The sequence below is a fragment of the Ranitomeya imitator genome, chromosome 6, assembly GCF_032444005.1.
Source record: "Ranitomeya imitator isolate aRanImi1 chromosome 6, aRanImi1.pri, whole genome shotgun sequence".
Taxonomy (NCBI): domain Eukaryota; kingdom Metazoa; phylum Chordata; class Amphibia; order Anura; family Dendrobatidae; genus Ranitomeya; species Ranitomeya imitator.
Window position 1 is genome coordinate 211,965,139 of NC_091287.1, and position 12,367 is coordinate 211,977,505.

The 12,367-nt window shown below is 46.7% G+C and overlaps 1 protein-coding gene across 2 annotated transcripts in view; it reads right to left on the minus strand.

The window, feature by feature from the left end:
• The window catches only part of TRIP13 (thyroid hormone receptor interactor 13), a 215,378-nt gene that overhangs the window by 158,154 nt on the left and 44,857 nt on the right, over positions 1-12,367 (minus strand). For both annotated transcript variants that reach the window (XR_011314029.1, XM_069730461.1), the window contains exon 3: positions 311-476. Coding sequence is in view for 1 of the 2 variants with exons in the window: in XM_069730461.1 (XP_069586562.1) it covers positions 311-476 (166 nt within the window). In the remaining variant the exon portion in view is untranslated. The remainder of the gene's footprint in view (positions 1-310; positions 477-12,367) is intronic.

The window sequence follows — 12,367 nt, forward strand, 5'->3', positions numbered from 1 at the left end:
GTAAGTATGTAGTGTTTGTTTTTTTAACATTTACAACGGTAACCAGGGTAAACATCGGGTTACTAAGCGCCGGGTTACTAAGCGCGGCCCTGCGCTTAGTAACCCGATGTTTACCCTGGTTACCCGGGGACTTCAGGATCGTTGGTCGCTGGAGAGCTGTCTGTGTGACAGCTCTCCAGCGACCAAACAGCGACGCTGCAGCGATCGACATTGTTGTCGGTATCGCTGCAGCGTCGCTTAGTGTGACGGTACCTTAAGTCTACAGCTTGCACTTTTTTGGTAACAGAAGGACCATTGGCAATTGTCCTACCTTTCTGGCCTTCAGCTGTAACTCTGTGTCTACAACAGCTACAGAGTTCACATTTTTCACCAGAAACGTGTCATCAAATTCAGTCCATATGTAATCTCCAAACACAACGCAATGTCTCGTTAATAGCTGCATCACATGGCTTGTTACATCTTCAGTTTTTGCAGTGCTGAAACATATAAGTACAAAATGGCATATAATAGTCACAATTAAAAAAAAAATGTCGTGCTAACACATCACAACTGACAATAGAGCAATTTTTAAGTGAGATATTAAACAAAGTGTGACGTCAAAAATTATCTATTGCGCAAGTGAAGCTACAGTTAGGTCCATATATATTTGGACAGAGACAGCATTTTTCTAATTTTGGGCATAGTCATTACCACAATGAATTTTAAACAAAACAATTCAGATGCAGTTGAAGTTCAGACTTTCAGCTTTCATTTGAAGGTATCCACATTAAAATTGGATGAAGGGTTAAGGAGTTTCAGCTCCCTAACTTGTGCCACCCTGTTTTTGAAGGGACCAAAAGTAATTGGACAGATTCAATAATTTTAAAATAAAATATTAATTTTTAGTACTTGGTTGAAAACCCTTTGTTGGCAATGACTGCCTGAAGTCTTGAACTCATGGACATCACCAGACACTGTGTTTCCTCCTTTTTGATGCTCTGCCAGGCCTTCGCTGTGGTGGTTTTCAGTTGCTGTTTGTTTGTGGCCTTTCTGTCTGAAGTTTAGTCTTTAACAAGTGAAATGCATGCTCAATTGGGTTGAGATCAGGTGACTGACTTGGCCATTCAAGAATATTCCACTTCTTTGCTTTAATAAACTCTTGGGTTGCTTTGGCTTTATGTTTTGGGTCATTGTCCATCTGTAGTATGAAACGACGACCAATCAGTTTGGCTGCATTTGGCTGGATCTGGGCACACAGTATGGCGGCTCTGAATACCTCAGAATTCATTCGGCTGCTTCTGTCCTGTGTCACATCATCAATAAACACTAGTGACCCAGTGCCACTGGCAGCCATGCATGCCCAAGCCATCACACTGCCTCTACCATGTTTTACAGATGATGTGGCATGCTTTGGATCATGAGCTGTACCACACCTTTGCCATACTTTTCTCTTTCCATCATTCTGGTAGAAGTTGATCTTGGTTTCATCTGTCCAAAGAATGTTCTTCCAGAACTGTGCTGGCTTTTTTAGATCTTTTTAGCAAAGTCCAGTTTAGCCTTTTTTATTCTTGATGCTTATGAGTGGCTTGCACCGTGCAGTGAACCCTCTCTATTTACTTTCATGCAGTCTTCTCTCTATGGTAGATTTGGATATTGATATGCCTACCTCCTGGAGAGTGTTGTTCACTTGGTTGGCTGTTGTGAAGGGGTTTCTCTTCACCATGGAGATTATTCTGTGATCATCCACCACTGTTGTCTTCCGTGGGCGCCCAGGTCTTTTTGTATTAATGAGTTCACCAGTGCTTTCTTTCTTTCTCAGGATGTACCAATCTGTAGATTTTGCCACTCCTAATATTGTAGCAATTTCTCGGATGAGTTTTTTCTGTTTTCGCAGCTTAACCCCTTCCCGACCTTTGACGCATACGCTGCGTCATGAAAGTCGGTGCCATTCCGACCCATGACGCAGCGTATGCGTCATGGTTTGATCGCGTTCCTGCGGGTCGCGTGACCGGGGTCAATGAAATGTCACCCGACCCGCAGGTACGCGAGGACCTCTAGTTGACCCCAGGGGGGGTGGCTTTGCCCCCCCCGTGGCCACGATCGCTCCTGTGCCCTCTGTTTCACCCCCCTCCAGCTCTGATTGGAGAAAGCGTCCATGTGACGCTTTCACTCCAATCAGCGGTGGAGGGGCGGAGTGAAACATGTCTGACATCACTCTCCAGCTTCATCCCGTCCGTGGAAGCTGGAGAGTGAGGTCCCTGCGTGCCGCACCCGCCGCCGCCACTGCCAGATCGCCGCCGCCGCCGCCGCTGCCTGATCGCCCCCTGCTGCCTGATCGCCGCTGCTGCCGCCTTCCGGTACTCCCCCCTCTGCCTCCCTCTCCCCCCACCTTCCGATCCCCCCCCCCCGCCATCCGTTAACCCCTGCACTCCCTCCCACGCCCCAGAAATCAGCCCCCTGCCCAGTGATTACCCAGGCTCCTACATCTCCCCTGCCCCCTCCTCCCCCCCCTCCCGCTCCTGACAGCCACCTTCTGACCCCCCCGTGATCACCCACCCCAGTGATCACTCTGATCACCCCCTGCCCCCCTGATCACCACCCCCTGCTGCTGCTGGCTCCTGCATTACCTTAGGCCCCTTCGCTTGACTGCTCCCCCGTGCCCCACTGATCGCCGCCTGTCCGCCTTCCCATCCACTGATCGCCACCTGTCCGCCTTCTGGTACTCCCCCCTCTGCCTCCCGCTCCCCCAACCGTCCGATCCCCCCCCTGCCATCCGTTAACCCCTCCACTCCCTCCCACACCCCAGAAATCAGCCCCTGTCCAGTGATCACCCTTCCTTGCTGCAGGCTCCTACATCTTCCCTGCCCCCACCTTCCCCCCGCTCCTGACATCCACCTTCTGCCCCCCCCGTGATCACCCGCCCCAGTGATCACTCTGATCACCCCCTGCCCCCCTGATCACCCCCCCACTGCTGCTGCCGCCTCCTGCATCTCCTCAGGCCCCTTCGCCTGACAGCTCCCCCGTGCCCGGCTGATCGTCGCCTGTCCGCCTTCCGGTACTCCCCCTCTCTGCCTCCTGCTCCCCCCGCTGTCCGATCCCCCCTCCCGACCGCCACTCCCTCCCACGCCCCGGAAATCACCCCCCTGCCCAGTGATCACCCTTCCCTGCTGCAGGCTCCTACATCTCCCCTGCCCCCACATTTCCTCCGCACCTGACAGCCACCTCCTGCCCCCCCCGGTGATCACCCGCCCCAGTGATCACCCATCCCCCCCTCCCCCCCGCGCTGCTGCTGCCGGCTCCTGCGTCTCCTCAGGCCCCTTCGCCTGACAGCTCCCCCGCGCCCCACTTATCGCTCCCGCGTGATCGCTCCCGCGCCATGCTGATCGCTCCCGCGTGATCGCTCCCGCGCCCTGCTGATCGCTCCCGCGCCCTGCTGATCGCTCCCGCTTGATCGCTCCCGCGCCCTGCTGATCGCTCCCGCGCCCTGCTGATCGCTCCCGCGTGATCGCTCCCGCGCCCTGCTGATCGCTCCCGCGTGATCGCTCCCGCGCCCTGCTGATCGCTCCCGCGTGATCGCTCCCGCGCCCTGCTGATCGCTCCCGCGTGATCGCTCCCGCGCCCTGCTGATCGCTCCCGCGCCCTGCTGATCGCTCCCGCGTGATCGCTCCCGCGCCCTGCTGATCGCTCCCGCGTGATCGCTCCCGCGCCCTGCTGATCGCTCCCGCGTGATCGCTCCCGCGTGATCGCTCCCGTGCCCTGCTGATCGCTCCCCTTACTGCTGCTGCCGGCTCCTGCATCTCCTCAGCCCCCCACGCATGAAAGCCCCCTCCTGCAGTAAAGTTTGACTAAACACTCACACATACACACTAATAAAGCTTAGTTTTTTTACACGCACGCACACACAATGTCCCGCTCGTCCCAGTCACAAAGGCTGTACTCGGCAGAAGAGGCATATTCTTTTATTGCCTCCGAAGCTGATAGTGAGGGAGAGGACCCTACCTTTCTCTATTCCTCCCACTCTTCCTCCTCCAGTGACACGGACTCGCCACCACCACGAAGTCGCAGGACGAGAAATCGTCCGCAGCCCAGGGAAGAAGAGCCGGAGCCCAGGGAAGAAGAGTCGGAGGCCGGGGGAGAAGACCCACAACCAAGTGTGAGTAACCCCCAACCTAGTGCTAGTCACGCCCAACCTAGCACTAGTACCCCCACCTGGACCCCCGTCCCTGAAAATTTTGCTCCACGGATTCCTGATTTCATTCCCCAATCAGGAATCCAATTTGAGACTGCCAACCTCCGGGAAATAGACTTTTTCAAAGTCTATTTCTCGGAGTCAATCGTCAGTCTCATGGTGGAGCAAACAAACTTATATGCCCTGCAATTTTTTGCCCAAAACCCAGTTTCATCATTTTCTGCTTGGAGTCCCGTTGACTCTGCAGAAATGTTGAAATATTGGGGACTGGTCCTTCACATGGGAATTGTTAAGAAACCAGAACTTCGCCAATACTGGAGTACTGATATTTTATATCAAACTCCAATATATGGCATGGTTATGATTCGCAAGCGTTTTGAGGCGATTCATAAATTTCTCCACTTTAGGGACAACACGGACATCCTTCCCCGCGATGACCCGAATTTTGATAGACTGTTCAAAATTCGGCCGGTCATCGAACACTTCAGCAACAAGTTTGCTGAAGTGTACATTCCCCAAAGGGAAATTTGTGTGGATGAATCCCTCATCCACTTCAAAGGGAGGCTTCAGTTCCGTCAGTACCTGCCCAGCAAGAGGGCGAGGTACGGGATTAAGCTCTATAAGATCTGCGAGAGTACCTCAGGGTACACTCTCAGCTTTAGAGTTTATCAAGGAAAGGACACCAGGATCCAGCCCCCAGAATGTCCACCTGCTCTGGGGGTGAGTGGGAAAATAGTGTGGGATTTGGTCCACCCACTGCTTGATAAAGGTTACCATCTGTACGTTGATAACTTTTATACAAGCATCCCACTCTTTCAATCCCTCTCTGCCAGAGCTACCGTTGCTTGCGGTACCGTGCGCAGAAACCAGAGGGGTCTACCTTTGTCACTAATTGAGCAGGTTCTCCCAAAGGGTGAGAGCCGGGCCCAATGTAGTGGCAACATGCTTGTGGTCAAGTTCAAAGACAAAAGGGACGTCTTTTTCTTGACAACAATCCATGGTCCCGGCACCACGGCCACCACCGTTCGAGGTACCACAGCACAGGTCCACAAACCGGACTGTGCGCTGGGGTACAACAAACACATGGGGGGAGTTGATCTTTCTGATCAAGTCCTCCAGCCCTCTAGTGCCATGCGGAAGACAAAGGTGTGGTATAAAAAACTGGCTGTGCACATCGTACAAATGGCATTGTATAACGCATACGTGCTATCACGATGTGCAGGTCAGACCAACAACACCTTCCTTCAGTTCCAGGAGGCGGTGATAAAGGCCCTGATGTTTGGAGACGAGGAAGGAGCGGGCCCCAGCACTGCTCGAACTCAAGGTTCCCGTATGGTACCAGGGCAACATTTTCCCGGTGAGGGGCAAAAAAGAAAAAGGTGCCGGGTATGTTATAAAATGGGGATAAGAAGGGAAACTCGTTTCCAATGTGAAACGTGTCCCGACAAACCTGGACTGTGTTTGGATGAATGCTTCAGAATTCATCACACGTCCGTGGACTAGCCACATCCTGATATTCGACTACAGCACTCACCCACACCAGGCTGATATACACAATACACCACACACACCAACCTGACGTACACTACACCACACACCAACCTGACATACACTACACCACACACACCAACCTGACCCTACGTCAAGTTGGTGTATGTGTGTGTTGTAGTGTATGTCCGGTTGGTGTGTGGTGTGGTGTACGTCAGGTTGGTGTGTGTGTGGTGTATACTACACCACACACACCAACCTGACGTACACTACACCACATCCTGATGTACACGACGTACACTACACACCAACCTGATGTACACTACTCCACACTCGCCAACCTAGCCCTACGTTAGGTTAGTGTGTGTGTTGTAATGTATGTCAGGTTAGTGCGTGGTGTAGTGTACGTCAGGTTGGTGTGTGTGGTGTAGTATCCAACACACACACACACCAACCTGACGTACACTACACACCAACCTGATGTACACTACTCCACACTCGCCAACCTGACCCTACGTCAAGTTGGTGTATGTGTGTGTTGTAGTGTATGTCCGGTTGGTGTGTGGTATGGTGTACGTCAGGTTGGTGTGTGTGTGGTGTATACTACACCACACACACCAACCTGACGTACACTACACCACATCCTGATGTACACGACATACACTACACACCAACCTGATGTACACTACTCCACACTCGCCAACCTGACCCTACGTCAGGTTGGTGTGTGTGTTGTAGTGTATGTCAGGTTGGTGTGTGGTGTGGTGTACATCAGGTTGGTGTGTGTGGTGCAGTATACACCACACACACCAACCTGACGTACACTACAACACACACACACCAACCTGATGTACACTATGTATGTCAAAAAGTCAAATGGCGCTCCTTCCCTTCTGAGCTCTGCTGTGCGCCCAAACAGTGGTTTACCCCCACATATGAGGTATCAGTGTACTCAGGAGAAATTGCTCAACACATTTTAGGATCCACTTTATCCTGTTGCCCATGTGAAAATGAAAAAAATTGAGGCTAAAAGAAAATTTTTGTGAAAAAAAAGTACTTTTTCATTTTTACGGATCAATTTGTGAAGCACCTGGGGGTACAAAATGCTCACTATGCATCTAGATAAGTTCCTTGGGGGGTCTAGTTTCCAAAATGGGGTCACTTGTGGGGGTGCTCCAATGTTTAGGCACACAGAGGCTCTCCAAACGCGACATGGTGTCCACTAAAGATTGGAGCTAATTTTTCATTCAAAAAGTCAAATGGTGCTCCTTCCCTTCTGAGCTCTGCCGTGCGCCCAAACAGTGGTATACCCCCACATATGAGGTATCAGTGTACTCAGGAGAAATTGCTCAACACATTTTAGGATCCACTTTATCCTGTTGCCCATGTGAAAATGAAAAAAAATTGAGGCTAAAAGAAAATTTTTGTGAAAAAAAAGTACTTTTTCATTTTTACGGATCAATTTGTGAAGCACCTGGGGGTACAAAATGCTCACTATGCATCTAGATAAGTTCCTTGGGGGGGTCTAGTTTCCAAAATGGGGTCACTTGTGGGGGTGCTCCAATGTTTAGGCACACAGAGGCTCTCCAAACACGACATGGTGTCCACTAAAGATTGGAGCTAATTTTTCATTCAAAAAGTCAAATGGTGCTCCTTCCCTTCTGAGCTCTGCCGTGCGCCCAAACAGTGGTTTACCCCCACATATGAAGTATCAGTGTACTCAGGAGAAATTGCTCAACACATTTTAGGATCCACTTTATCCTGTTGCCCATGTGAAAATGAAAAGAATTGAGGCTAAAAGAAAATTTGTGTGAAAAAAAAGTACTTTTTCATTTTTATGGATCAATTTGTGAAGCACCTGGGGGTACAAAATGCTCACTATGCATCTAGATAAGTTCCTTGGGGTGTCTAGTTTCCAAAATGGGGTCACTTGTGGGGGTGCTCCAATGTTTAGGCACACAGAGGCTCTCCAGACGCGACATGGTGTCCACTAAAGATTGGAGCTAATTTTGTCATTTAAAAAGTCAAATGGCGCTCCTTCCCTTCCGAGCCCTGCCATGCGCCCAAACAGTGGTTCCCCCCCATATATGGGGTATCAGCGTACTCAGGACAAATTGGACAACAAGTTTTGTGGTCCAGTTTCTCCTTTTACCCTTGGGAAAATAAAAAAAATGTTGCTAAAAGATCATTTTTGTGACTAAAAAGTGAAATGTTCATTTTTTCCTTCTATGTTGCTTCTGCTGCTGTGAAGCACCTGAAGGGTTAATAAACTTCTTGAATGTGGTTTTGAGCACCTTGAGGGGTGCAGTTTTTAGAATGGTGTCATTTTTGGGTATATTCAGCCATATAGACCCCTCAAACTGACTTCAAATGTGAGGTGGTCCCTAAAAAAAATGGTTTTGTAAATTTTGTTGTAAAAATGAGAAATCGCTGATCAACTTTTAACCCTTATAACTTCCTAAAAAAAAATTTTTTTTTTCCAAAATTGTGCTGATGTAAAGTAGACATGTGGGAAATGTTATTTATTAACTATTTTGTGTCACATATCTCTCTGGTTTATCAGAATAAAAATTCAAAATTAGAAAATTGCGAAATTTTCAAAATTTTCGCCAAATTTCCAATTTTTTCACACATAAACGCAAAAATTATCGACCTAAATATACCACTAACATGAAGCCCAATATGTCACGAGAAAACAATCTCAGAATCGCTAGGATCCGTTGAAGCGTTCCAGAGTTATTACCTCATAATGGGACACTGGTCAGAATTGCAAAAAATGGCAAGGTCTTTAAGGTCAAAATAGGCTGGGTCATGAAGGGGTTAAGGATGGCTTGTTTCACCTGCATGGAGAGCTCTTTTGACCAGATGTTTACTTCAGGGCAAAACCTTCCAAATGCAAGCACCACAACTCAAATCAACTCCAGGCCTTTCATATGATTAATTGAGAATGACATAATGAAGGAAATGCCCACACCTGTCCATGAAATAGCCTTGGAGTCAATTGTCCAATTACTTTTGGTCCCTTTAAAAACAGGGTGGCACATGTTAAGGAGCTGAAACTCCTAAACCCTTCATCCAATTTAAATGCGGATACCCTCAAATGAAAGCTGAAAGTCTGAACTTCAACTGCATCTGAATTGTTTTGTTTAAAATTCATTGTGGTAATGTCTATAACCAAAATTAGAAAAATGTTGTCTCTGTCCAAATATATATGGACCTAACTGTATATAGTAAAATATTGTTGACGCTTTTTTCTCGTTTTCCATTTCATTAGGTAGTACAAGAATGAAAGGTAACAATTCCTTTATGCATGCGTTAAAACATTAACCTAGTATGTGAAGGGAACTGACTACTATGTTCTTGAGGGATGTAAAGTATCCTCAAATCAATATTACTTAACCCCTTAATGACCGCCAATGACAGTAGTTAAGGAGCCTTATTCTGGATCTCTGTTTTAAAATGTCGGTCATTAACCTTTCACGACATGCGCCGTACAAGTACGGCACATGTCGTGTCTCTCCCTTTGATGTGGGCTCCGGCACAGAGCCCACATCTTTCCCGCACAGGTCAGCTGTTTTGGTATGCATGTAAAATAGGAGCATATTCACACTGGCCGAAAAACAGACAAAACTCAAGACCGAAACAAAAAGAAAAAATACTGTGCTCTAAGGAAATAAGTAAAAGCTATTGCTTTTACTTACAGCAGGGCATTTGTTTCTGTCTTGGGTTTTGTCGGCTTTTCAGCCAGCGTGAACATGCTCCTATTTTGCATACATACCAATTTGACTCCAGTTCATTTCTTTCGTTTATACTTATAGCTGAGTCTAACAGGCCACCCTAATGCCATCAGATGACCTCAGGGTATCATGGCAACAATCGGCACACCCAATTAAATTGGTGGGGGGGGAGGGGGGGGTCGATCCTGCCATAGATGTGTTTTTAACCCTCTGTAGACCACTTGGACATCAATTCCAGAGATATTTAAGGGGTTAATCGGCCCTGAACGGTTAAAAAAATGGGCAGGGCCAAAGCCACAGCATGTCAGCTGTCATGTACAGCTGTTACCTGCGGAAATTCCGCCCACGACAGGGTTCTATCAACCTCTTCACACTTTTTGCCTTTTTCTCTCCCCTTCTTCCCAGAGCCGTAGCTTTTTTATTTTTCCTTCAATATGGCCATGTGAGGGCTTGATTTTTGTGGGACGAGTTGTACTTTTGAAAGACACCATTCATTTTCCAATATTGTGTACTGGAAAATGGGAAAAAAATCCAAGTGTGGTGAAATTGAAAAAGAGGGCAATTCCACATCTGTTTTTTTTTTGTGTTTTTTTTTATCATGTACACCAAATGTTAAAACTGTCCAGTCATTTTGATTCTCCAGGTCATTGCAAGTTCGTAGACACCAAACATGTCTAGGTTGTTTTTTATTTAAGTGGTGAATAAAATCCAGTTTGTTAAAGAAAAGTAAATTGTGCCATATTCCGAGGCCCGTAGCGTCTCCATTTTTCAGGATCAGGGGCTGGTGGAGGCTTATTTTTTGCGTGCCGAGCTGTTGTTTTTATTTATACCATTTTGTTACAGATACATTCTTTTGATAGTCTGTTATTGCATTTTAATGCAATGTTGCAGCGACCAAAGAAATGTAATTCTGGCCTTTTAACTTTTTTTTTTTCACTACACCGTTAAGATTAATTTTTATCATAGCTTGATGGATTGGGCGATTCTAAAACTGACACCACCAAATATGTGTATTTTTATATATTTTTTGTTTTATTTTGAAAGGGCCGGATAGAGGGTGTGTTGAACGTACGTGTGTGTGTGTGTGTGTGTGTGTGTGTGTGTGTGTGTGTATGTATATATATATATATATATATATATATATATATATATATATATATATATATATATATGTGTATATATATATATATATATATATATATATATATATATATATATATATATATATATATATATATATATATATATATATATGTGTATATATATATATATGTGTATATATATATATATATATATATATATATATATATATATATATATATATATATATATATATATATATATATATATATATATATATATATATATATATACACACACATATATAAATACACACATTATACTGCTCAAAAAACTAAAATCCCACATCCTAGATATCACTGAATGAAATATTCCAGTTGCAAATCTTTATCAATTACATAGTGGAATGTGTTGGGAACAATAAGACCTAAAAATGATCAACGTAAATCACAACTAATATCCAATGGAAGTCTGGAGTTGGAATGATGTTCAAAATCACAGTGGAAAATGAAGTTACAGGCTGATCCAACTTCAGGGTAAATGCCTCAAGGCAAAGAAACTGATGCTCAGTAGTGTGTGTGGCCTCCACGTGCCTGTATGATATCCCTACAACTCCTGGGCATGCTCTTGATGAGGCGGTGGATGGTCTCCTGAGGGATCTCCTCCCAGACCTGGAATAAAGCATCCGCCAACTCCTGGACAGTTTGTGGTGCAACGTGACGTTGGTGGATGGTGCGAGACATGATTTCCCAGATGTGTTCAATCGGATTCAGGTCTGAGGAACGGGCGGGCGAGTCCATAGCTTCAATTCCTTCATCATGCATGAACTGCTGACACACTCCAGCCACATGAGGTCTGGCATTGTCCTGCATTAGGAGGAACCCAGGGCCCACCTCACCAGCATGTGGTCTCACAAGGGGTCTGAGGATCTCATTTCGGTACCTAATGGCAGTCAGGCGGCCCTCCTGAGAAATGCCACCCCACACGATTACTAACCCACTGCCAAACCGGTCATGCTGAAGGATGTTGCAGGCAGCAGATCACTCTCCACGGCGTCTCCAGACTCGGTCACGTCTGTCACATGTGCTCAGTGTAAACCTGCTTTTATCTGTGAAGAACACAGGGCGTCAGTGGCGAATTTGCCAATCCTGGTGTTCTTTGGCAAGTGCCAAGCATCCTGCACGGTGTTGGGCTGTGAGCACAACTCTGATCTGTGGACGTCGGGCACTCAGACCATCCTCATGGAGTCGGTCTCTAACCGTTTGTGCAGACACATGCACATTTGTGGCCTCCTGGAGGTCATTTTGCAGGGCTCTGGCAGTGTTTCTCCTGTTCCTCCTTGCACAAAGGCTGAGGAAGCGGTCCTGCTGCTGGGTTGTTGCCCTTCTACCGCCCCTTCCACGTCTCCTGGTAGCGCCTCCAGCCTCTGGACACTAAGCTGACAGACACAGCAAACCTTCTTGCCACAGCTCGCATTGATGTGCCATCCTGGATGAGCTGCATTACATGAGCCACTTGTGTGGGTTGTAGAATCCGTCTCATGCTACCACGAGTGTGAAAGCACAACCAACATTCAAAAGTGACCAAAACAGACAGAAAGCAGTGGTACTGAGATGTGGTCTGTGGTCCCCACCTGCAGAACCACTCCTTTTATTGAGGGTGTCTTGATCATTGCCAATAATTTCCATATGTTGTCTATTCCATTTGCACAACAGCATGTGAAATTGATTGTCAAACAGTGTTGCTAGCTAAGTGGACAGTTTGATTTCACAGAAGATTGATTTACTTGGAGTTATATTCAGTTGTTTAAGTGTTCCCTTTTTTATTTGAGCAGTGTATTTTTTTTCATGTTTTTTAAAACTTTTTTTCCCACTTTACACTTGCTTCAATATTC